Below are 26,939 nucleotides of genomic sequence, written 5' to 3'. Positions count from 1 at the left end.
TGGAAATGAGCATCCAAACCAGCAAAATATATTTAAGTAATATCACAAATACACTCAAAAATCTATTTACAGATCTAAAAACTGTATATCCAGTAAAAATCCTCCCACAAAAAGGTATTTATAAACAAGAAAATTAACACAGTTTCATTGTCTACTGCTTGCAACAAAGGTGCTTTACAGCCAGCATAGTGTTAACTATGCCTTTACAAAATAAACAACATTATTTCTGGGAAAAACTTCAACTGGAGACTAGATGACAACAACTACAAGGCATACAAAGCATAAGGAACTGCAAATACATAACTCTAGTAGTGCAAAAACGAAGAACAATGGCTTTTTTCCCCCCAATACTTGTTCAGAGAAAAATATTACTGTGAATATGCAATTTGAGTTCCTATAAAAGACTTAAATCTATGGGACTCAGTACATTTGCGTGTTTCAGCAAGGCTGATACGGAGGAGGTAAATGAAACAAAGTCAACATAAAATTACTAATGTGACACAAATTTATAACAAGCTTTATAACAAAATGTCTGAATAGAGAGACAAACCTCTTGAAAAAAAGGTTCAGATTTTTCTCTACCTAGAAATTTGTACACGCTACCGCTAAACAACTTGTACGCAACTGAGAGAATATGTAACATTCTTTGGAATTAAATTTAAATTTCTCTTTCAGGCATTGCCCCTGTCTTTTATACAAGGAAGAGAAGAGGGATAACTCCTCACATAGATTACAGGAGCTCCTGGTGTTTGTCCTGCAGGTACACACCTAGGCTGGGCAGAGACCTGCAGAGGCACGAGAACGAGGAGCTGGAGAAAAGCTCCATCTGGGAATGTTGGTCATGGTAGGATGCCTTGATGTAAGTCAGCGTAGAAGTGAAGAACTAATGTGGTTGAATTCCTCATCATTTACAGCCCTGGTTTTACTGTGTTTTGAAATACATGACAGTCTCTTTGTACAAAACAGTGTCATAATTCAAATAGCTGTAAACATTTCTTTTAGTTTAAATCAGCATTTTCACCATGCCTTTGTTGTTTAAAAAAATAACAAAATCAAAAGTAGAAATACATTAGCTCATGTTACAACTATTTCAAATTCAGAAAATCAGATGTCTTTAACTGCAAAACCTGCAACAAGTCTGCAAAGACATGATTAGTTTTGCAAATAATATGTTTGCCACATTTTTAGCTGGCTCTTTATCTAACTTTGAGCAAACACCTGAAGATTGCCCAGTTTATCCTAGAAAAAAATCTAACAGTTTGATAAGTAAGCTGGAAACCATTTAATAACCAGAGGCAAAAGAGTAACACCAATTGTTGTGTTTATTCTGCCCAAAGCTAAGCCCATCACTACACTGCATAGTGGATCCTACTCACAGTCTCAGTCCCACACCATTCTTGTTCTCCTTATTGTACAAAAGAAAGATACAGATGATGTCCATGAAAATGTAACAGTAGCAAGTAGAGATTTACCCATTAAGATCTGTCCATTATAATTAGTAGGGAGAGTTATGGTTGATATTCAAAGCTTGTCCAAAACTGAAAGGACTAACTTCTTGACTTCAAATGTTCAGAAGGTGACTATCGGATGTTGCTTTATGGGGACTTAATTAAAAATTTCTAAGGCTCAAGTTGTAACGGTTTATAATGCAATCAGATGAACTTTTACTGAAAGAGCAGTCAAAATAATGGAGATTTTACAAACCAAATGACTGCCTTTATGCATCTGTACTCAAGGGTTGTTGAGCAAAAATGGAAGAGGCAGTGCTGCTTTTCTGCAACCCAACAGATTCTTGTATCCAACTCACACGCTTGAATTAGGAGCTTATGTACCCAGCCCAGGCTCCACAGGACAGCTTAGAACAGAGGTGCCCTAAAGTTATTCAAGAGACATATGGGATTTGTCTGTGCACGAAACCAAAACAAATGTAATGTGCATAATCACAGGAAAATTCATCCTAAAACAGAGGTCAGATCGGTCCTCCTCTGGAAATATTTACTTCTCTTTGTTAATGAGCAGTGGAGCACTTCAGGTCACTAGCATGGATTCAGATGTCTGACTTTTGGACACCTGAAATTAAATGCGATGACTCCTACCTCAGACTCCCACATTAGGAACTTAAGTTGGACACCTGAAGTTAGATGGTGTACCCTCTGTCCTTACTGAGAACAGCCACCTCTTATGAACTGCAATCACAGCACTTAATTAGACAAGACACAAAGGCATTAAGTCTTCACAGGATATCTCTTCTCTCTCATTTCTAGATCCCCTTTTTACATTATGGAAGGGGATGGAAAAAGGGAAAGGGATGGTGGGGTGGTGTCTTGCTAAACAACATCGTGCAATATAGAGTAATGAAGAAACTTAGTGGCTGTCATTTGTAACTCTGAAAAAATCACCATTTTGAAGTTAGTGGGTGCAAATTGCTTTGGCTATTGTAGATCTCATTATTTATTTTGGGAGTTAATGATGGGTATCAGTGTCACCAGATTCTCTAGCTTAGCTAGGTAAAAAGTTCACATGGCATTACAAAAAGTCATGATGGCAAAGACTTAAAGAGCTATTATACTATTTGCATGTATTTAAATTTAAAAAAAGTTACATTTAAGACAAGTATCAGCTAGTACCTAACATTTTTATTAAAATACCGATGAAAACAGAAAAAAGTAAACTCTAGGTCTAGTAAATTGCACACACATATGCAAATAAAAACCCACAAATATTACTGTTTCAGCCACTTAGTTGTTTCACTACTTATGTTCTGTACTTGAGAGATGAGATCAGAAAGCTATGCAGCTTCTCTAACTGAAGGAAAGGCCAGGACAGGATTTCTGAAGTCCCATCCAGCTCTGTAAGTGGAAGGATTAAAACTATGACCTTATGGGTCGGAGAACAGACTTAAGGAATACTCAGGATTCCCTTCTGTCCTAAGGGAATAACGCATTCCTTCCAACAAACTTTGCTTGTGGTTTTAATAGTTAATGAACTCATTGGTCCAACCCTGTACTCAGCATTTTACATTATCATGGTCTTAGGCACAGCAAAGACGACAGATAAACACGGAAGCAAGGCAACACTTGTATTTCCATTTTTTATCTATGGATTATTTTCTTTGTTAAATTCCTTGGATTTTATTTTATTTTGTTTTGTTTTCTTCAGGGTAGCTTTTCAAAGTACAGACTAGTAAGAGCCTGGAAAAGACCAAACCACCCTAACAGGTGAGGGAAAAATGCTCAGTGCAGTTTTTATTCCATATATGAATTAACTACTGCGAATATATATCCAAAGATCAGCAGCAAAGATATTGAATATTGGAAGTAACACTGAATGTTTTTAAAACTCACTTCAGCAAACAATGAGCAGCACCAGAACATCAGAGGGTTGTCTGATTTCCCTGTTTTCTATGGCAAATTTCCACTGATGGCAGTAGAGAACTGAGGCTGGGCTGAAGATATAAAAGCAAGTAAAACTAAACATTCTTGGTAGCTACTTACCTACACTAAGATATTCTTCTACAGTAGCTATTTTTTTTTTCTTTTTGGCTCAGTGCTGTTTTGTAATACTCTTGATACCCCCACATAATTTCAAGGATATGTAAATTGACTGGAGTACTATCTTGGCTCCTTTCCTATATTTGAACTATATAGCGGACACAATGACAGATGAGTGTGCTGTAACATTCCCAGGAGCTCTTGTCCATCAAACTGTGTCTCTGAACAAAGCCTACTCTAAGAAACCCATAGGAACATGCGATCTGTCTCCAGAATGCATGGTCATATTAAATAAGTCTCATATATGTACATACAAACCTGTAACAAAACTCAAAATATCATAATCTGTTTAAGATTGCAGTTTCTAACTTGCATATAGTATAGCTGCTCAAAGAGCTGAATTAGGTGAATGTAGCAGACTTTTTCAGAGAAAAAGAGTAAGATAAAAAATTTTAAGTATGGTACAGTGAGAAAGTTCCCAGAGCTCTCACTTCATTTCCTCTTTGGTTGTTAATTAGGATTTGACAAGTTTGAAACCCTGTCCTGTGTCCAGCACTGTGGGAAGAAACCAACTCATTTTCAGTCTTTTCAAGCACCTAAAGCACGCTTTACAGACCCAGAACAGATTGAGACCACAAAACCAGTTTGCCAAATGTACCAGTGGATAGGTAATGCGTGGGAAGTATATCATCCAGTGTTTGGCAACATCACTTCCCGTTGGCAAATGCAAAGTGTAGTCGCTCCAGTGCTTTGACACACCGTACACTGCTTTCACAGTACGTCCCTTTTCGGACCAGCTGATGTTGCTGTCGGGGTTACAGTTGTACTCAACCCATTGCCTGGTGAAGTCACCAAGCTGTGGAGGGTCTGCTTCCTCAATGTCTACAACTCTGGCCATTTCTGCTCCTTGCACGGCAACATACTGGTCATTTACTTTTCTTACTTCTTTAACCCAAGGCTGAGAGTTCTCACAGTCTAAAACGATGATCAGCCGAGAACAAAAAGTGCCGTTCTTTTCTCTCCACCACTCCAAGAGTGTGTCAAGTCGTAAAGCATCACCCCCTGCCAAAAGGACAAAAAGCTTTAATATTAGGATAAAGAAACAGAAACCTCTGAAGAATTTTTACTGTTTTGACTGGTTTTAAGAATTCCTTACTTTAACAACTTGGACAGATAAGAACACGCTTTCAAGTGATCCTTTCTGGTTGTAAATGTTGCAGATCTCTAGAGAAGTGTGAACTGCTTCCATCTGACTTGCCATGGTAGATAAAACCATGAGCTCACCCTTGATTACAAAAAAAACCAAACACCCAAGGGGGGGGGAAGGCAGTTCCCTCATAGTGTGAAAAAAACCCACAGTCTACTGAAGAAATCTGGAAATAGATAAACAAGGAAAGAAAACCTGAAATGAAGTTTATTTTGTATTAAATCTTTATAATTTTAGGAACAAGGACTCTTTTTAAGATGTCTTTATGAAAACTAAAAAAAGGCTCCTCTAAGAGATAACTTTAGAACAAAACACAGGCTAACAGTTTCAAAGAAAGAATGTCAATGAGAAAGTTACCTACAGGCACAAAAATTCACGTGACCAGAAATGAAGAGATTCTCTCTATAGACACAGTTGTTTTCAGAGCTTCAAGAAAATTGGTATGGATTTACAACTCGGTGAAACAAACCTCACAGAAATTTTCCCACAATATTTATTTCCTATCAGCCCAGAAGATCCTTGCAACTAAAGCGTCCAACTTCTCATGTTCCATCTCAGCTGTTGCTCCAACAGTGCTTTGACAGAGGAGATTGTAATTAAAACAAGTTACCTATAGTGGGAGTCCTTCTGCTTAAGTGTAATGGACGTTGAAGGATCTATGTAGCTTTGAAAAGCAGACTACTTATTGAAGTGTCTAAGGACAATATCTTGAAAACAAATGAATAAATCTCCATTGGCTCCACAGTGATATTAAGTGTGAAGAACTGGTATGCCTAGGTTTTGGACAGTTGGAGATTTACAACAAAAATACTCTAGTTTGAAAATGTCAACTTAAAAACAATGAAGAAGAAGAAAGATATAAAAACGTGATCTAGAATAACAGACAAAGCTTCATTAGCCCAGCTCATGCCTTTGCCTTCACTCAGAGAACATGACCTCCCAGGTCGTTTTACTGCTCATTCTTTATGCATGACTAGTTAACAGTTTCTTTTATACACCACTGTGTTGCATCTCAGCTTCCAACAACAGAGAAACATAATTAGTGAATTAATAAATTCAGTAAGCCTCCTTTGAAAGATGTCATTACAAAGCAAAGAGTACACTGCTACTGCTGTGCTGTATCATGGCATAGGGTGGCAGTGAGAAACTACTTTTTCATTTAGATATGAATGTTTTATTTAATTGTTGCCATCTCTACTCATCCTCTTCACAGGTCAGAGGATAGTACACAGTACTGGAGCTGATGACCAATGTTCCGTCTGTCACAAAATGCTACTGTCCAATACATGGAGCACAATTACAGAGTCAAGCAGTCTTCATCTTTTCAGTTTATATTCCAAGTTATGTACAGGAGTAGTGCTATCTGAGGAAGATCCCATTATACTCCACAATTTAACTAAAATTAACTAAAAAAGGCATGCAAGACCTGTGACAGCTGCCTGTTCTCTCCTTTATGTAGAAGCTGAAGATGTGCTTGGACAGGGAACTGAAAAGGAGCTTTGTCAGAAAACTGAACACTGCATTTACACTCTATCTTTTAGCACTGAAACTTTCTTTTTAACAGCCCCCTTGGCCCTCATTCTAAAAGTGAAGACAGATTTCAATATAGGCTACAGCTACCTACACAGGTACAGAGACACCTGAGCAACCTTGTCATACTCCAGGCTGGCAAGACATAACCCAGGACTGGGCTGGAAGCTTGCCAAATTTTGCAGAAACATTTGGCTCTATATATGCTAGAAAGCTGCTGGTTGGAGCACAGGTGGGAGTTGGAGTTTTGCTGCTCATCCTGCTCCACGCTCAGCAATTGCACAGGGTGGCAGCTGCTCTTATGGACAAACCACCCTATTCCCAGAGAAGTAATTCAGCCACCCTGGCATACACTGCACTTCGCCACTCATGCTAGGCTCACAGTACAACCGTGGCTTTTTAAAATACCTGATACAGATGAAGCCTTTGAGAAAAAAGTAGACATTGCTGTTCAGCAGAACAAATGGTTCAGCCGTGGAGCTTTACCAAAACAGGTACAGAGCCTCCAGATGGAAAGTGACCTGTGCCTGGACACCTACCTCAGCATGACCACACACAAAACTAATATCTGTCTAACCTGTTGAAGAGCACATGCACCTAGAGAGACACTGCTGACAAACAGCCAGGAGCTCACAGGCAGAGTGCTATCCAGGAGCATTAATTCTATCCCAGTTGAAAATTTTCAATGGATTTATTATGAGATTCACTTTTTGCACACAGTGACCTCAGAAGCTCAGTTCCCTACAGCAGCAGAGCAAGGCTAAACCTTCCAATGATTCAACAACTTCAGTACGCTTACCAAAGAACAGAGCTGAGACAAAACTGGCCATTAAAAAGAGATAAAAAATGGGCCAAGAAAATGGAAAATGGTGAAGTCTATGCTAAGCATATGACAGGGCATTGAACTGGCCCTTTATATAAGGGTTTATAGTCTTAAGGCCTGTGCCCACAGTCACTCTCAAGGTCTAGAACACCAGCAAATCATAGCTGTTTTTACAATACAAGGTTTGCAAATATGTTTGAAGACCTGCTTTTCTGGTGTGGACTGTATAACTGCCTCCTATTTCTGTTACTGATTCTATCTTTTACAAAAAAACCCAATGCACATCTTAAGGACTTCATGACTAACACAGTGACACAGAACACTACATAATACATTCTGCCATGTCCAAGGAATGAGAAAAGATCGTGCTTTTCATTACAGTGGATAAATATTCTTGAAATACAGGGAAAAATCTGCCCTTAGAGCAGGAGGTTATTTCCACTTTAAATTTTATGGGGGGGGGAACAGATCTTTAACATTAACTTGTTGAATATGAAAATCATGTGGATGAAAATCAGGAGGATATGAAACCATGTTTAAACCTGTAAGAATACCTTTGGGGTCAACAATATTTAGACAATTTTGAGAACAAGTGAAAGATTAGCTAGCTGCAAAAGGATTTTTATTAAAGTGAAAGAATACTAAAATGACAAAGTTCATGAAGTAACATACCTGGCCGTCATACAAAGCAAGGTAAGGAAAGAACTGCTTCTTTTCAACAACTGCATACAAAAGGGGTGCCTGCATCTCTCCATTCTCTCCACTATCAGTCAGCCCACAACCTGTCCTGTTTTTTCAACTCCTTTTTGCCTCTTAGTCTCTTAACAGTCATGCTCTGTAGTATTACCCTTTCCTTTCTTCCTTCCCTGCCAGGACCTTGTATATAAACCTGTTCTCTGAACACTAATGGTTCTTTGCCATTCTGGACAATGCAATAATAAGTATGACAATGCAATAATAAGTATGACAATGCAATAATAAGTATGACCAAAACATCAAAGTTTTGCAATACAGTATGATTTTTTACAGAATGAATGGATTTGGAAAGTCTATCAATACCAAAACTATTAATTAAAAAATCCCCAAACCAGTTACCTGCCAGTGCCCATTCGCCAGTGCCATGTGAGTGACCACTATAATACAGAATGTAGGTATCATGTCTGGGTCCATCTGCTGTCCGAAGTTCAAGAAAAGACTTGATCTTGGAGTGAAGAGTATCAAAGGTCAGTCCGCTTGTAGAGTAGTCACAACCATATGTCTCAATCATGTGATATGCAAAAAATCTTTGGATGGCATTAAGCATGCCAGTAGACCTCAGATTTAACTCTTGTACGTGTTCAGGTGGAAGAAGAGTTGGTTGGCCATCAGGACTAAAGAGAAAGAAAACAGCTGTGATTATGGTTTATAATTATTTCATGCTTAGTGGGCTTTTAGCAATTGGTGATTTTTTTCCCCTGTGCATATTTTCTCTGCTATGAAGTAGCACTGTTCTAAATTTAAACTGACTTTAAATGCACAGTTTATAAACAAACTAAATTACTGTATTTGTGTAAGGGACCACTATCTCCCTTCTGTCACACTTCACTTCAAAGCATAGTCCTTACTAAGCCCTGTGCTATTCCTGCAGCTGAGAGACAGAGGGAGAGAGAGGAGCTGCAATGTGAACATGTTGGGGAGGTTCCAGCAATTTCATAAAGCCCCACTGAGAAGCACTGTCTACACGAAAGCACTTACATCTGGAAAAAAGCACAGGGAGAATGAGTGCTAATCTGCACAAAACATCAAATGCAAACTAGTTTCCAATAATAGACTAAAGAGAAATCCAAATACACATTTTGCTCAGACATTTTGAAATATGGAACTTGCACATATACAGTAATTATTCCTTGTGTGTGCTGTTCAGACGCTGCTCTTTCAGCGTCTGAAATGCATAAGAAATGCATTTCAGATAACAGTGTTCACAGATTAGAAAATCAAAGTTTTAAGACAGTTAAAAATTAGACCTGGAACAAACCATGTATGTGCATGTGTGTCTCTATACCTATGAATATGCATATATAAGAAAAGAAGAAAGAGTCCTTGGTTCCAAAATGCATTTTATTTCTTTTAATATATGTATATTCTATATAAAATATAGATAAATATATAAAATATAAAATCAAATAGTTATAGTATGTAAAATATAGAATAAAATATATAGTGAAAATACACACACTTTTTTTAGGTCTACACAGCTATTCATTCATCGTTACAATAAGAGATTTGGCCTTCCAAGACACCCAATTATGGGAGCGCTTTTTGGAATGTATTTTCATAAAAAGAAATGCATTCATTGCTCTTCAGCCAATGTAATAAGGGTATTGATAAGGAGCGTGACTGACAGCTGTGCCAAAGTGGCCTGATTTATGTTCAGTTAGACAAGAGCTTTTGTGGCTGAAAATACGATCTTACTCTAATAATACAAAACATGACTTACGGGGGTTTTTTTTCTATACATGTATGTATGTACGTATGTACATATGTATGTATGTATTCTCCATGCATTCTGTTTGTAAGCCAGTTTGTAAAGCCACCTGGTTTCTTCATTGGTCTAGCTAATTCAATTTTGCACCTCCTACCTGCCTAGTGCTTTTATGACAGTTAATGTTCCACTACTACAGCTACATTGAATACCTCATCATTACTGTTTGTCTCAGCAAGTGAAGACTGAGCCCATCACTGAAAGAGGCAAGCTTTATTAATAAGGAAGTTTAGTTCTGTCAAGTCCTAAACAGTTGCTCAAGAGTATCTCATTCATGCAAAATTAGAGGTAACTGCCAGAGCCAGAACAATATAATACAATGAGATAATTATATTGTTGCCATGGAAACAAAAATACTTTATTTTTATTGTAATGCAAATTTTGAACATTTATTTTTTTAATCCCTAACAATAACTGACTACATGGATTCTTTTAAGGGTGCACAGCTGTAGATCAGAAGCTCATAAAATTTGGTTTTTACACTATTTAAGATACATTTATCTAAGATTAGCACAGTAGCTTCGGTTTCTCTGCCTGTAATTTTTTTCCCAATCCACTACACATACTCAAACTGGGCAGTTTTCATAAATTGGGTAGTTCTATTTTTAAGCCTCTTGTTTCAACTGACTACTCTGTTTCTCTTGTAACTTAAACAGATGATTTGCATAGCTCTTCTTTATCATTTACAAAACAAATGGGCCCACACCAATTTTAATTATATGGCTAAAGAAGCATTTGCAAGTTTAAAGCTTATAAGAAAAACACACAAAATGGCAAATAATAATGGTACAATCCCTCCACCCCCAAGCATTTCTCACACAGTAACATTTACGTTGGAATAAAAATCAGCTGTAAATTCTCAATACCAAGACCTGACATGTAGTTCACTCACAAATCTAATTTCATTGCCCTTTAAATGTAGGTGGCATCTCATTTAACAGAATTCAAAATTGTTTTGAACTAATCTGTTTGGTTTATTAAATCTCCTCATGTAAAATATCTGCACTCAGTCAAATGCCCTGATCCTCCTTTGCATGAGACATGGGCTATGGAATCTGCCCATGCACAACTGGTCTGAAGAGCATTCGTAGGCTTTCTAAAAACAAATTAATTAGATATAAAAACTTGGGAGTTGGAGTTACTCATTCCAGAAGATGAGAAAAACAGAAAAATAGAAAATCTCCCTATTATTTAAATTTGTTTTTAATTATTGAAAAATACAAGCCACATTACTGCATTGCCTCCACAACTTAACAGTACACTTACTTACAATACTCTGTAGTTGAAATACATGGTAACTATACCTGCAAAAGTTGGTGGGAATCACAACAGCATACCCAACACACGTTCCTCCTAAGCAGTTTCCCAGCTCATGGAAAAGCCCATGAGCCATGGACTCCAGAGGTAAAACAATGAGAAACGCACTCATGAAGATCCCATTGGCTGGCTAAAAAGAAAATAAAGAGATTTAGGCATTGTACGAAAAATCCTTCCTGTCTGTTGGTTATGGTTTTATGAACCATAGTTCCCTGTGTTTGATCACACATAATTGGGTCCTGAAACATGCAAAATATTATTTGTAATGTATACTTATTTTTCCACATATTACATGGTGAAGTACTCTAAAGACAAACAAAAGACTTGGGGAAAAGGTGGCTGGTAAGCAGGGATCACTCTTCTGAAAGGAATGCATTTGAAAACACTGACAGCACAAGACTTAGCTGTAAAAGCTGTGATCACAGCTTAGTTTTACCCATTCAGGCAAGAAAATCAAATGCCACAAAACTATTTATATGCATAAAATAAGTATATCTGTAGACATCTGCAGAGTCAGGCCTTAATCAGTAAGGTACAACACACAATATTATGTATCTAGAATCAGATTACAGCACACTATATTGCATCCATCCCTAGAGGTATTCAAAAGACATGTAGATGTGGCACTTAAGGACATGGTTTAGTGGTGGACTCGGCAGTCTGGGTTAACAGCTGGCCTCGATGATCTTAGAGATCTTCTCCAACCTAAACCATTCTATGATTCTATGTTCATTGAAAATATACATTCAAATATTCTTGCTTTTTAACACCAATGAGTTTTCAAAATATTCTTTCTGGAACACTATGTATCACACAAAAGATGACTTCTGAGAACATTCAAGAACATTATTTCAATTAAAAAGACCATTATCAGTTACACAAATACCAGAGGAGAAGGAATATCCACTACAGGACTTCTTAGCATTCATAGAGCTAATAACCTATATGGAGTTTTCCTGTTTTGTAGGGAAAAAGCAGTTTTGGAAAAGATTACTCTTACTGATACATAGCTGACTTCTGTACAAAAAAATGCCAGATGTCACTGAGAGGCAGAACAGATACAGATTGATTTTAATTACTTTAGTATGATGTGAATGGGTTAATGAAGCATTAAATATTTTAGGAAAGGTAGAAACAGTATTATAATATATAATTAACTAAGAACTTAAATATTCATGATGCATTTGTTAAATATTAATGTTTGTTATGCAGCAACGGAAATAAATTCATAGCTACGGATTTCTGTCTTGAGAAGAGTCCTGTGGACTCTGACCCTCTCTATGTTTTATTCACCCTCTTTGCATAAATTTACAATATTAATGTTTTTAAAAAATCTGGATATTGCCTTATTGTTTAACACTCAGTGATTAGATAGGGACTGGTAGTTCAACCCAATACATAGTCAAAGCTATTAATAATTTGGAAAGTGAATAATACTGAAAAAAATGACACCTAAACCAACTCAGTTCTTGTTGGCACATGGCACTAACTCAACTACATTCAGTTTTTAAACACACAATGTCTCAGCCTGAAAGAACAGCATTACCCATCTAATGTGCTTCCTGGCTAAGGAAGAATACCATTTGCTACCTGTCCTGGTTTTAAAAAGTGTCCCATCATATTTTGGATGGAAGGACCTCCCCTATGTGTCCTTGAAATGGTGACAGCAATACTTCTAATCACAAATGAACACCAGAGTCTTATACTAAATGATAATTCATAGCATTATTAATGGATAGCACTGACTTCCTCCCAATGCACACAATTATCTGAAATAACCAGAAGACAGAAAAGCTCAAATCACTGTAATAATTAGGGTGCAACCTCAACATTTTCTTGTCAATAAGGAGAAAAAAACCCCTTTAACTAAGAGAACGTATTTTTTGTTTCAAATTTTTCAGCAGTGAGCGCTCTTTTTCATTGCTATTTCCCAAATGCACTTTGAAAAAGAAAAAGACTAGGAGCAGCAGCAATAAAAACTTAGAAAGATTTGGTTAGATTTTATACGGTAGAAACCTTGTAAGAGATAACACTGATGAAACAGGGGAGCTCAGTAGCTAAATTAGTTTCAAGACTTGGAGACTTACTTTTCTAGTTGTAGATACTAAAAGGGTAATTTTCTGGAAGTTACCAAAAAAAAGGGAAGGCTTGGGTGCTCCAGAAATTGAAGGGCTTCTCTGGAAAACCTTCCTATTCATGATCAGTTAGTTAGAGAATTTTCTAAGCTTTGGACCAGGAAGTATTATAATACATTTTTATGACAAATTCAGCTTTTCTAGCATATATAAATATATCTTTTCTTGGATCTTGCTACAGCAAACTGCTCTTACATTGCATTATTGTTTTGATCATGGTGAACATATTACAAAACAACACAACTGCTGATAAAAACTAGAGCAATTATAATATCCTAAATAATACTATTATATTATTACTTTATAAGAATTTGATTGTAGAAGTTCTCTTACAGCATGGCATGTTGTTTTAAATACTCCCTGTATTTCCCCAATTCCCTAAACACATGCAAGTTATTAAACTCACAGTGTTCTACCACAACTTGAAATTATCACAAAAACTCACTCTGTGTCTGACTACTAAAAAATATTTACATTTAATCATTGAAAGTACTCCTACTAATACAAAGATACTGGCAAGAGAGTTCCCGAGGACTTGTCGGATAAGGATCTCACACAGAAACTCTATGGATCATCTCAGTGATCCATCTTTCTCTGTGTCCTGCTTTGACTTTGTACCAAATATTAAACAGGAATGGGAAATAAGCTCTATAGTGTTATGAATCAACTCAGCTCCATTTGAAGTTTCAGCTTTGTAGTTTTTCAGTGGCCATCTTATGCTACAGAGTAGGAAGATGCTGTTAGTATGGATATTTTACATTTATAGACATCTATCTAATGTAAAGATGCTGGCACTTGCTGTCAGCACTTTTTCAAGTTTGATTTCGAAAAAATACGTCACTAACAAGTATAAAAATGACTAATGATGAATAGAGCAGCTCTATAACAGGATAATGAAATATTTTAATTCAGTGCTGCAAAAAAAATGACTGGTGGCATTTTAAAATACCTGAACTATAAGAACTTCAAATAGCAAAAATAATATCTAATTTAGTAATTACAGTAAAACTGAAGATTGGTTACTCCTTTAAGACAAAGAGCTAAAATGCCAGGTGGAGACTCTCAATGCTTTATTAAATCCCAAAGATTTGAAGACTGGTCCTTAATGGAGCAGATGGCCACGGATGCGTAAATGGAGCCAAAAAGGGATTTTGTTCTTTCATCTATTCAACGCATTTTCATTCTGTTTTTGATTGCACTGGCAATCTGAGCCTGCAGTACATCCCTGTACTCTAAGTGCACATTGATCAAGACAGACAGTTCAAAAAGCAAACAGAAGATAGGGACCATCTAGGCAATCCCACTAGAAAAACATGAGAAATCATTTCTTCTCTTAGTCTTAGGGGTTTTCTTGTCTGTCTTCTTCTGAGGGAAATAAATACACAGTGTAGTCTCAATACAAATAATGTAGAAAAGGTAAAAGAAAATAATCTTCTTGCCTCTAACGACTGAAATGACAAAGAATAAAAGATTGGTGAGATTCACTAGTAGTATTATCTTTCCACTTTCTCTAGTTTTTTGAGCAATGGTTAATGCTAACTGTAACTGTTAAAACACCACAAGAATTTAGAGGTATTTTACAGCTATGATATTAATTTTACATTCATGGATACAACAACTCCCACGCCAAAGAGTAACCACTGTTTGAAGCACAACTCTGGAACTGTATGTAATTCTGGACGTGTAAAAAATAGGTAAGAAAAAAGCAAATAAAACCAAAAAACACATTAATTTAAATTGGAAGTCAGTTACCAAGACCTATAGAAGAGCCCTTCTGTTTAAAATAGAAATAAATCACTAAACATATGTCAACTAAGATGATCACAGAATCACCAAATGGATGAGGTTAGAAGGGGCCTCTGGAAATTGTCTGGTCCACCACGGTACTCAAGCAGGGTGACCTACAGCAGGCTGCCTGGGATTATGTCTGACAGACCAACAACTGAGAAGGCTTACAAAAACGTCCTTGTGCATTTCCAAGCAAAAATAGTGCTCTGCTTTCCATTATCCAAGCTGAATAATATTTACCTGTTTTTATACACACACAGAAAAACCCTTCCAAACAAACTGAAGAAGTACACACTCTATGACAGAGGAGGCTCAGGAGAAAAAAGAGTAACATGGTAACTAATCTACAAATATTTGATGGATAGCTTATTTCAAATGAGGACAAGATATGTATATTACAGGTAAAAAGAAGTGCAAAGACAAAATTTGTAAAGCTACAAAGTAGATCAGCTACCAGATGAAACAGTCTTATAACAAGTTACTGAATGGGAGAACAGCCTCTGGAGAGCAATAAATAAACAATTACTTCTGACTGTTAAAACAGCAGTGGGAAAATCTAGAAAACAGCTTGCAGAAAATAGTTGTCACATTCACTGGCAGATGGATTTAATGTGTTGTTTTCCATCCCTGACTCCTGTTCTAACATGGGGAAGCCTGTGCTTTAATCTATGTGCATTTGTCCCAGCAAAACCTCAAGTGGTTGTCAGTTTAAAAACATACTAAATGCACTTCTGCTTTTTTAAATACAAAAATGTGGATTCTGAAATTAATGAGATTTTTACAGCAAGCTTAATATATAGATCAGACTCTTTAGACTAACAATTAATACATTTTTTCTCTTGTCACCAGAGACCCCCTTCAGGACAGAGGCCTCTGGAAGTGGTGGTGACTGCCCCAAAGTGTGCTGTCACTGTAGATGTGAGCAGGTAACCTGAGGGAGCCCTCGGGACAGGACTGGAGAGATAGAGAGATAAGGAGGGCTGAGCACAAATCACAGAGTGGAAGACAGGCAGCGAAAATTAACAGGATAGAGGGTGAGTTTGAGAAGAAGTGATAAGCAGTGAGCAAGGGGAACTTAGGATCCAGCTAGGATCCCTACCAACAGTAGGGAAAGAGGGAATAAAGGTATTATAAAAGAAACTGAAAAGACGAGTCTATAAAGAAACAGCAAAGCACAGTCAAATCGGCAAGGAGGGGAGAAACTGTCAGTGATGAAAAGAAAGAGGGGAACTAAAGATGACCAGACAGAGAGGAAAAAAAAACAGGAGTGGCATGGCTATTTGAGAAAATCTGGAAAGAGGCCAGAGGATGCAGCAGGACCTCTGTAGGTAAAAAAACCAAACAAACCAACACCCCCCCCCCCCCAAATAAGCAAAGTCTGAGGAAGACTGGATTAAATATACAAGGAAGAAAAGCAGGGATAAAAAGAAGAAGAAAGACTGGGTATGATTTGCATTCAAAAAGTTATTTAACCTGTGATGTTAACAAAAATATGTACAAGTAAATACAGATGTTACTGAGAAAACCTCTTACTATTCAGAAAATAATCTTGTTTTTAGAGAAGTTCAAAAAAATCACCATCTTCAAATTTTATTAAGGCACTGTAAATTTAGCTTTTAAGAAACACCAGGCAACCACACCAGAATAAAGAATACATAATCACTAACTCTCCCCAAAACATGAGAGTACTCCAACATACAATAAACTAATTTATCTCCCATAAATAATTAGAGTTAAATGGTACTGTCCATTTAAGTATTCAAGCATATAATGAATACTATTATTTCACTCATAAAATAATTACTCATTTAACTTATAAAATTCACTAAAACCAAGAGTAATGTACTGAAAGTACTTCATTACATTACATTACCTGTCTCTAACATAGTTCATTTTTCTCTTGATGATATTAAATACAAGTCTTCCAGGGATAATAATTTTCTTTGGCCAGTAATTCAGAAAACCTGTAGTTAGAGCACTTAACAAAATCTGATTATAAGTTTCTGAGAAAAAGAGTGCCCCAAATCTTTCCAAGATCTTTGCCTGCAAATTTCGAGACCTTCATTACAATTTTTTCATCATTTTACTGGCTTCTGAAAGAACTAATGTCTGAGTCATTTGCATGACTTCTGCTGGATCTTGTCCCATCCAAGGGCCTAATTATGAACAGGCACATGACTAATTGCTGTAATAAGTTGGCGCTCTAGAGTCTATTGATTTGACTGCAATTACTCACACAAATGTAAAAGCAGGTGCTGAACACTTCCTGCAGATTTTGCAAGGAAAGTGTCCATGTATTTCTACCAAGATTGCAAGGTTTCTTTCCTCTGCAGCTAGAGCAGGGATTATTATCAGAAGCAGATCATGCCCCACCTGAAACACGCCCCACTGAATGATAAACTGTTACTCCACTTTTTATTGCAACCAACTTTGACAAATCACTTTTAGAGTTCTTCCCAAGCACATGCCAAAGCACCAGAAACAGACACTTTCAACCCTTGTCTCATTACAAGAGCTATGTTCCCCTTAAAGAAAGACCCTTGGTTAACAGGACTTTCAGCCTCAACAGCTCTGTATCAGTCAGAAAACCAGTCTGTGCTACAGTGAGTTAATTGACCTCACTTTAAAAACCTTTCGTAGATTTGATATTTTTCTGGCAATTTTAATCAAATAGAATACTTCTAGGCACCAATTAGCAGACAACTGGCTCTTTAGGTCTTGACCTTTCATACACTTGAGAGCTATATGAAGCACAGATATTACAGTTATTAGAAATGTTAAGAGGGCATATATAATGTGCTTGTAACAAAGTTTTCCATGAAAGAGAACCCCTCCTCTCCACCACTTCATTTCCGGCTGTAACCTAACAGTTACAGCCACTCAGTTCACTTAGATTTTTTTTTTTTTATATGTTTTTGCTAATTATTTAAAGCTGACTGCTAGGAAGCACCTTTCCAAGGCTCAGGTTTTCAGCCAATTCTGTTAATTATATAGGAGGTCAAACGGCAGACCATGAAGTCATTTCAAGCCATCTCTCTTATCAAATGCAGTATCATAAAACAACTATTCAGTACATCTTCAGAGTGAGGAAAGGTATAAATAAAAAATGCTTCACCTTCCAGGTAATATTTAACAGATTTCAAATATAATACATAAATCCCAAACTGATGTTGCAAAGACTGAAAATTGTTAATCTTACTTATACAAAAAAACGCTTTAAACAATTTTTAAAAGAGCAAACACATTTTCAAAAACTGGTAACTTGAGTAATCATTGGCATTCCTAAGAAACTCTAAGGAAAAAATACGATGAAAATGTAAGTTAGAAGAATTTCCTTAATACAAGAATGCAAGAGTGGCTGTATTAGTCTGCACCAAAGGTTCAGCTACAAGAATCTCTGGTCTCCAAGGAGGTCAAATGGACTCCTAGAAAAGACCATAAGAACAGACCAAGCATGTTTCCCAAGCACTCTAACCACTGGTGGCTCAAGGACTTCCTGAGCCAGATGTGGTTTCCAAATAGTACACAAACCTCAGTTAATTTACTTCCATGAGCTTGTCCAGCTTTCTCCTGAGCCTCTGTAGCCACTGGGCACACACAGATACACAGAGGCAGAGCTCACTCAGCACGGAACGAGGAACTATTTCCCCCAACCTGCCTCTTGCCAACCTGACTCCCCTCAACATTTGCACTGAAATTGATAATTTATTGTCTCTTACTATTTACCTTCTACAACATCAAACCTGTTTTATATGTTCATCATATTCTCACTTAGTTCTGCTTTCTTCTGACAGAAGCACCCTTATTTATTCATTTCTCTCATGTAAACTCTTTCATGTCTATAATGAATTTCATCACCCTTCAACAACCTTTTCTTGTTTTCTTATCTATAGGAAAGCAAGTAAGAACTGCACACTCATTCAAAATATGAAAGCTACGGATTTATACAGTGGCATAATGATACCTCCAGTCCTTTCCTAATAATTCCCAATATTTAATTTGCTTTTTTGATCACTAATAAACATTAGGCTGATGTTTTCATGGAAATGAATCTAAGATCTCTTTCTACCACACAGTGATGCTAGTAGGTTTTTTCTTGTGGCAAATTTTTCTTAAAAACAGAACAAAACCAAACAAAACCCTGAAATCCCAATCCATTAGGAATTCAGCAATAACTATTAATTTTTTTCAATAGAAAAGGCAGAGATTTATCTCTAACAGTCTGATTTGTCTCTTAATTATTACAATACATATAAATCACCATTAGAAAAGTATATATTCACCGGAGAAGCTTGTTTGCTGCATTACTGTTGAGCCTGTTAGACCTCCTAAAATAGGAGACTCAAAAATCCAGCAAAGGATTCTGGAGTTTTAAGGCCTTGAATTCCCCCTAGAAAGAGGAAAAAAACCCCTAGTTTTGTTAAACCTCTAGAAAAAAAAGGAAATGCCCTGTAAGAGGATAAATTGTGTGCTTATGTATCATTGCTTTCTTATTTCTAATTATTTTGCAATCTGACACTATCCAGCAAAATACAGAAAAGGCCACAGCTTCCTGCAATCACTATAATAAATGATACACCTATTTATTAAATTACGTTCTGCGCAGATCTGATAAAATATTTCATTTTCCAGTAACAGATGAAATAGACACAAGTCATCTGCAAGGTGAACATCACATCTTTTAAAGTAGAAATGCTTTTAGTTGGGGCAACTGCATTCATAATCTTAGGCTAATTCATTACTAAAATACACAGTGAAAGAAATATAAATATAGTAAGATAAATGCAATTATCTACTAAAAATAAGCTATTATAATAAAAAACTGGATTTCCTGACAAATGAAAGTATTTGCACTTTCACCACTACAATTACTCCTTCTCTTACTGAAAAGGCAAATGCATAACCTCTCAACAAGGGTGATGAGCTCATCTTACTTACACACAGGATGCTATAAACTGAAATTAGCCAATAACAAACACTACATTTTTAGGTGGATTACCAGTTTGTTTCTTGGGTACTGTACAAGTAATGCACAAGTAATTCCACAGCACAACTGCGCTTCTTCACAATTAGAGAGAACTAAAAATTATCACAGTAATAACAGTTGCAGTTATTCTGGGTCAGAGAACAGAGGCAGAAAGAAAATTACAATAAATTATCAACCACTCCAAAAAGAAAAAATGAACAAGATGGGTATGAATCCAATCCTCCTGGGTTACCCCAACAGCTTGCAGCAATGAGGCAGTTCTAAAGGAAGCACCTGTGTGCTTTAAACAGATGGCAGGGGGAGAGGGGGCCCTTCCCACGAAGGGTTACAGCTGGAGATCCTGCCCAAACTAACTCCCTGCAGTCAGGCTCCGGGCACCACCAAGAGAAACTGCCTCTTTCCAGAGACTGTCTGGACAACTTAAGCCCTTGATTTATTCTGACTGCTTTGTTAGGTGTAACTAGGTGGAATGACTCTATCCAAGGGCAAGGATAGAGAAATTAATAAGACTATCTGATAAATACGGCAAAAAAATATTTTTACTGAAAAGTAGTCAACTAGCATATAAAAATTAAAGTCTGGCATTTTGATAAAATCACATAATTGTCAGAAGAAAAAGTATGGAAGTTAGCAACATCAGCATGCTGGTAGTCCATCTTTGTTTCTGTCTCCCAACCCACTTTCCCATTTCTTTAGGTGCATCAGCACCTTTACTTTCTGTAAGTACATTTTGGGGATTTTTTTTTCTCTTATTTTTTGGTTCTATTTCCTTATGTCCTTTCTGCAAGTCCACACACCACAGCTATGAGTGCTGATACTTTTCTAAAGAAAAAGCAAAACTACCCAGCGTTCCTCGCAGGCTTGTCTGTTAACCTCTAATGCTCTTCGTGCAAAAAACTAAACCCCAAAGCAAACCAAAAATTTCATCTTCCACCAATTTCTTTAACACCTTTCATCCGCAAAGTTATTTAATCTAAGAAAATCTGCAGGACTAGAAATTCTGCAGGAATGGGCAGGAAATTGTTTTGGAAACACTGTAGAGACATTTCTGTAAATTGGATCTACTGTAAATGATATTTTTATACATTATTATATGTTTGCAACGCATATAAGAGACACATAGGTACAAAAATCATTGTTGTCTTGGTTTAAACAGACTCCAAACACCCTGCTGCAACCATGACAACACACAATGTGTCTCAACTTGGGCACTGAACAAATATTTTTAACAAAACATATGTTTTCTGCTAAAGAAAAGATAATATCCTTAATTCATACATGGAAAGAAAAGTCAAAGGACCCTGTGATTTTAAGAACTGGTATTTCAGATGACATATCCTGAGGTATATAACCAGACTTGAAAGTGAGACAATTACAGCACACTTACACCAACAATGTACCAGTTTATCAGGTGATCTCTGACTCCACATAATTGGTTAAACAAAAAGCAAAAGTATTGAAAAAGACATTATTTAATACAACTCAATCTAATTAAAATAATCTGCAACAAAAGCTCTTGATATAGTGAGCATTATTAGGGTTTAGCACAGTGATTTACTCTGAAAACAAATTTTATGGCACAACGTATTCAAAAGCAAAATAATTTTGTAAGTAGTTAAATGCAAGATACTTTGCACACTTCTTCTCCCCTGGAAGCATTAACTCTTCCACTTGCCTTAACAGGTCAGAGTCAAGGCAGCACACAGTGTTAAATTTGAAGTGCATGCTGGTGAAACCAAGAGTTCAAATTTTGAATTGCTGAGCCACGGCACACTATCAAATTTTAGAAATTTTAGGGAGCCGACAATTCTCAGGAATATTCTCAAGAGGAAGATCAAGATAATTACTTACCTGCCAAGAGACGGCCCCCAAAACAGCAGTCGCAACCAGGCTGAAGAACACCAGCTGTTCCGAAATCAAACAGAAGTGACGCATTCCTTTAGATGCCATAACTCTGTCCAAGCTGTTGTTTTCTGCACGGTGGGTGTAGTATACCTTGTGACAGTCATTTAGTTTTGTGTGAAATCCCCAAAGAGTTATAAAAAAAATCACATGACAGATCATCCAGAAAATTCCGAAAATAGAAAAACCAGGTATCACAAAATACCAGAGATCTAAATCACGTAGTTTAAAGGCTGCGAGAATGAAAAAGGTGAGTTCAACGACTCCAACTGAGAGGACAGAAAGCCTTCTGCAAATTTTACCACGGTACAGGTAGGGCTTCCACCGTTCAGTAACTGAAAGTCCACTGAAGTAAACGTCGAGAAGGGGATCAGAAATCAGGCAGCTGAAGAAACATGCCAAGGCAAAAGGGTTTGTGGGAATTTGCAGTGATGGAAAAAAGAGTAGGGATGCAATGGCCCCAAAAATTGCCAAATTTGGAATTGCCAAAAAAGACTTCATACGTAAGTCGATAATCAACATGGCCAAAGCCATGACCAACAGAATAATACTCATAGATTTTTCTACCAGCATAGTTGTGCTGGCAATGGCAAATCCAACTAGCTCTAAAAATTCAACTGTTGTCAGTAGAGTCGGTCGATGATGGACACAGCCACAAATCCTCTCAACCAAAGCACATAATATCCTTAATACAATGGCAGAGAGGAGCAGATATTTAGTAGCTTCTTCTTTCACATCCGTTTTGAAGGCAGAATTATTAAGAAAACAGAGAAGGCCAAGCAAAAAACCAAACCAAAGATTGGAGAGACTCAAACTTGCTGTTTCCATTGAAAAATAGTAGTACAGTATGCTGGCAATTCCAAGAACAAAGAGCCCCAGAATAAATATTACCAAAATCAGTGCATCCGCAGTTTTTTCCCATCTGACATAAAGGCCCATGCAAATGGCAACCAGCAGGTTGATTCTGGCAAGATAGCCAAGGTATCTGACTGATGAGTGCATGTTCACTTCCCTGTTTGCTTCTTCTAGCCTTGTCATTGCTGCATAGAGACAATGACTAACACAGTAACGCAGTGACCTACACATGTAAACTGCAGTTAGGGGGTTTCACCCACTGGACTGAAAGTAAATATTCGGGTTTCATTCAACAAATACAATGCAATCGCTGCCTTCTGTAGTATCATTTCAGTAACAGTGGTCCAGAATCCTCAAAGTCCTGGAAGAGAATTAAAAAAAGTTTTAGTGGTAAATAATCCCTTTTAATATAATTAAAACATGGAACATAAACATGACACGCCCTGTCTCACCAAGGAGTTAAACATCTAAATTAACACATAAAATGATCAAGCAAGCGTGCTGTTAAAGGTCATGCAAACTGGGGTCATTATTAAAACCAACATAAAATGGGTTCTGCATAAATCTTGCTTCATAATTTGAATGAGTAGAAAACAAACCTCACCTGTGCAGTTTTCCACAAAACTCATCCATTAGGTACCTATATGAGATATCCGTGGATATCCAAAATATCCAAAATATTGCTATGATAGCCATTACCTTCTAGAATAGTTCAGTTTGTTCTAAAACACTGTTTTCTTTCACCGTTACATTCAGTAAGTTCTCGCTTTATAGTAAATATTTTCAGTATGCTTTGCAAGACTTCCTCTTAACAGTCAAATAACTACAGGATTTACAAAAAGAACTTCACGCTCAGTTAATGAGCGTAACCCACAGTAAATAATGAAAAGGTTATTAGCATTTATCTCCGTTTTGCAAAAGGGGACTGGACACACAGATGTATCAACTGATCTGGCATGATTTTCAGATTTTTCCTAATGTAAAATCAAAGCATTAATTTTCACCTATTCAAGCCACTTCCTCCCCTCCCCCAAAAGCAAGCAAAAAAAAATTATCAGGATCAATATTACATTTACAACAGAAGCACCTCCTACTCAGATCCATTTAACTGACATGATTTTCTTATTAACATAGTATAGGAACAGACAGTAGTGTTTTTAATGGGAATTATGTAATGTTATGGGCACAGTCTCCAACACATAAGAAGACTTAAAATGGAGCTTCTATCAATTTTACGTAATTAACTAATTCTCCATTTTACAGATACTTCTGAAGTTACTGGCATGACAGAGCAACCAAAGGGCCAAGAACACTCAGTGCTCACTACCTGTATCTATAAATCTGGGGGAACTGAAATTCAAAACTTAGACTTTATTCTCTCTTCATTTTTAAATTCTCATTTTTTAAACCAGCAAACAACAAATGATAAAGTGAATTGACTGATTTGCTTGTAAGTTTTGGCAGATTGGAAGACTGGCACTTAGTGTAAATCCAGCTTAAATAATTGGTATAAAGACAGACTAGGCCTAAGGCATTCTATTACTTAAATTATTTATTTGGTAACACATAATTTCAAATTACATTAAATATCTAATTAAACAACATTAAACAACACTAAAGATACTACTTGGAAGAACTATACATTAAAAATCTGTTTACTTGAAACAGAATACATACCATATACTTAAAGCAAATGGTTATTACATGAAGTTATTGCAAATTAAAAGTTCTTTGGATCTCAACTGTGCATTTTTACAGTTTTCATTATTATTAGCATTTTATCAATATTAACTTAATTCTGACTTGTCTGGATTCAAGATCTCACAATGTTTCTCCCCTTACTTTTACCTACTGTTCCTCTCAACCTTTAATCTGTTTTTACATTATATAGGTAACACAGACCTGTTAGCTATCATATTCCAGGTCATGATACTTTAGGTTTCACAGCCCTGTCTGCAGCCTCACTGTCTCTTGCACTACAATCAACATTTGCTTTATGGACAACTCAACCATTTACTTCAACTGCTACACATGCCCTGCCTCCAATTCTCTCTTGTTCAAACCATGAACATAGAGAAACAATTACCCAACTCCTTCCAACCCACAGCACTGACGTGATTATTGCTATGCTGAAGAACATCTGCCATGCCATCCTGTTTATCTTGATTCCTGAGCCTTTCTGGAACCCCTCCAAGTCAAGGGGCTCACACTATATGCGTTCATTTGGACAACAGCCCCACAGAAGCAAGCAGAAATGAGCCCTTTCTCATATGCAAAGGGCGGAAGATCCCATCTAACACCTGACTTAAAATTTTGCTGTGATCAATAAATTATTTTCTGGTGGGATAGGTAACACGAGCAAACTCCCTTGCAGGCAAGCAGCTACTGTGACAGAAAACTGCCAAGAGGATTTTTGCTGCCATCACACCATGAGCAATGCGACAGAGAAGCTCCTCTGCTGCTGCCCCACAAGCTGCGTTCGGTGCCGGGGCTGGGCAACACATCTGTTCCTTGAGGAAAGACACAAATGCTGCTTGAGCATAACCTATTTGCGAAATGACAGCTTTGACTGTGAATGCAATCTCCTCTCCCTGGCTCCACCTTCTAAACAATTAGCAAAAATGTTCAGACCTAAACCACGCTAATAATCATTAGCATTTTTCTAACCAAAATACACGGTCAACTTTTTGGTGAAGAGCGCAGCTATTACCAAACACACAGAAGACAGCAATTCAATTTTAAAGAGATGTTTCGGTAACTGATTTATTGTCTCAAACATAGCTACTTGTTAGTAATTTCAATTAATACTTTGGCTGTTTACACAAAGACATGGGGAGTGGTGGTGTTAGTTTCGTTTTAAACTAATGGCCTTAAAGTTTTGGGTTGAACACGAGCGACATATCTCAGCAAATCACATTTAAATTCCAAACAGAATGTGGACGCCCACTTTTAAGTATTTATCAACTTTTGCAAACATAATTTTAAGCAAAACCTGGAGTCTCAGCACAGATTTAGAGATTAAATTATCTAAGACCTTTCCTATATGTAAAGTTTTTACCCTAATTTGTCTAAGAAAGTTGAAAAAAGTACCAAAACCCAAAGTTGGTTTAATAGTTTATCTTCGGATGACTTTAGGTCCAGGTGAGGCCCACCTGAAGTACTAAACCCAGTTACCTACAGCTTTATTCTTCCATTTTAGCACTTTTTTTTTTTAAACGCAATTCTGTAAGACTTTTTTTTAAAAAACAAAAAGCCGTATTTAGCTAATATATCAACACAGAAGCCTTAACCCCCCGATGAACAACTCCGTTAGTTTCCAGAGGTTCACACCGCGCCCACAGCGGGATCGCCGGTGCCGGGCGCGGGGAGCGCTCCCGGCAGTGCTCCATCGGCGGGGCCGGCCCGGCCGGGGCAAGTCAGTGCCGGCACCGGGCTCCGCGCCGCGGGTCCCGCAGGGGGCCGCCCCGGGACGCCGCTCGGTGCCGGCGGTTCCCGCGCCCGCGCGGGTGTCTGCCGGGCCGAGCCGCGCTCGGTGCCGGTCCCGCCCTGCTCCCGGCCCGGCCCGCTCCGTTCTCACCTCCACAGGCGGCCCGGGGCCTTCCCGCCCCCCGCACCGGACGCCGCCATGTCGAGCCGAGCGCGGCGCTCCCGCTACGGGCCGCGCCGAGGCTCAAATGTCGCCGCGGCGCCCGGGCGCGGCCGGACAGAAGTATTTGAAAAAAACCCAAGCAACAAACCACCAAAACCCCCAACCAAACCTATAAACACCGTCAAGTAGTGCTTAGGCACGGAAGCGGGAAAACTGTGTTTGAATTACCACTGCAAGGCCAAGTGAGCCCTCTCCATCCTCTGGCACGCGGGTGACTCGACCACCTGTGTTTCCTTACACTCTCTGGCGGAAATGCACGTTTTTGAATTGGGCCTTGCAGGCAGGCGGGCAAATAGCGGGAAGTTCTGGATCTTAATAGCTCCACGGCTTAGCGAGGCAAACCTAGGGGAGTCCGAAAGCAGCTCAGACAGCTGCTGTGCAGTGGCTCTGTGAACTGCAAGTGGGCTGGGCTGCTGGGGAGATACATTCTTTGTTGCTGTAATTGCTTCATCCCTTACTGTGCCCAGTTCTGGGCTCCTCAGAAGAAGCGACATGGAGCTCCTGGAGTAGGTCCAGCAGAGGACAACAACGGATGACTACGGGATGGAGTACCTCCCTTACAAGGACAGGCTGTGGGAGTTGGGCCTGTTCAGCCTCAAAAAGAGATGACTGAGAAGTGACCTCATCAACGTGTATAAATATCTAAAGGGGAGGGTGCCAAGAGGAGGGACCCAGGCTCCCTGTGGAGGTACCAACCACTGATGAACAGGAAGTTCCACCTGAATATGAGGAAG

General features: G+C 37.9%; 1 protein-coding gene across 1 annotated transcript; it reads right to left on the bottom strand.

Moving 5' to 3' along the window:
* On the bottom strand, window positions 1-26,208 carry TMEM168 (transmembrane protein 168). Its single transcript, XM_017817815.1, has 5 exons — window positions 26,134-26,208; window positions 21,651-22,917; window positions 10,877-11,019; window positions 8,147-8,421; window positions 1-4,553 (listed from the first exon to the last, which is right to left on the bottom strand). The coding sequence occupies exons 2-5, from the start codon at window positions 22,785-22,787 to the stop codon at window positions 4,006-4,008; spliced, it is 2,103 nt and encodes a 700-aa protein (XP_017673304.1). The 5' UTR covers window positions 22,788-22,917; window positions 26,134-26,208; the 3' UTR covers window positions 1-4,005.
* Between the last annotated feature and the right edge of the window lie 731 nt (window positions 26,209-26,939).

This window comes from Lepidothrix coronata, unplaced genomic scaffold (assembly GCF_001604755.1).
Source record: "Lepidothrix coronata isolate B3197 unplaced genomic scaffold, Lepidothrix_coronata-1.0 Scaffold63, whole genome shotgun sequence".
Taxonomy (NCBI): Eukaryota; Metazoa; Chordata; class Aves; order Passeriformes; family Pipridae; genus Lepidothrix; species Lepidothrix coronata.
This window is presented reverse-complemented; position numbering and strand designations above follow the sequence as displayed.

Excerpts from the sequence above, each read along its gene's own strand:
- TMEM168 (XM_017817815.1), bottom strand. The coding sequence starts at position 22,787 with ATGTGTAGGTCACTGCGTTACTGTGTTAGTCATTGTCTCTATGCAGCA. Across the intron at positions 11,020-21,650 it reads TGGGGGCCGTCTCTTGGCAG|CCAGCCAATGGGATCTTCAT; the intron begins GTAAGTAATTAT and ends TTTTCTTTTTAG. Across the intron at positions 8,422-10,876 it reads ATTCCCACCAACTTTTGCAG|TCCTGATGGCCAACCAACTC; the intron begins GTATAGTTACCA and ends CTTTCTCTTTAG.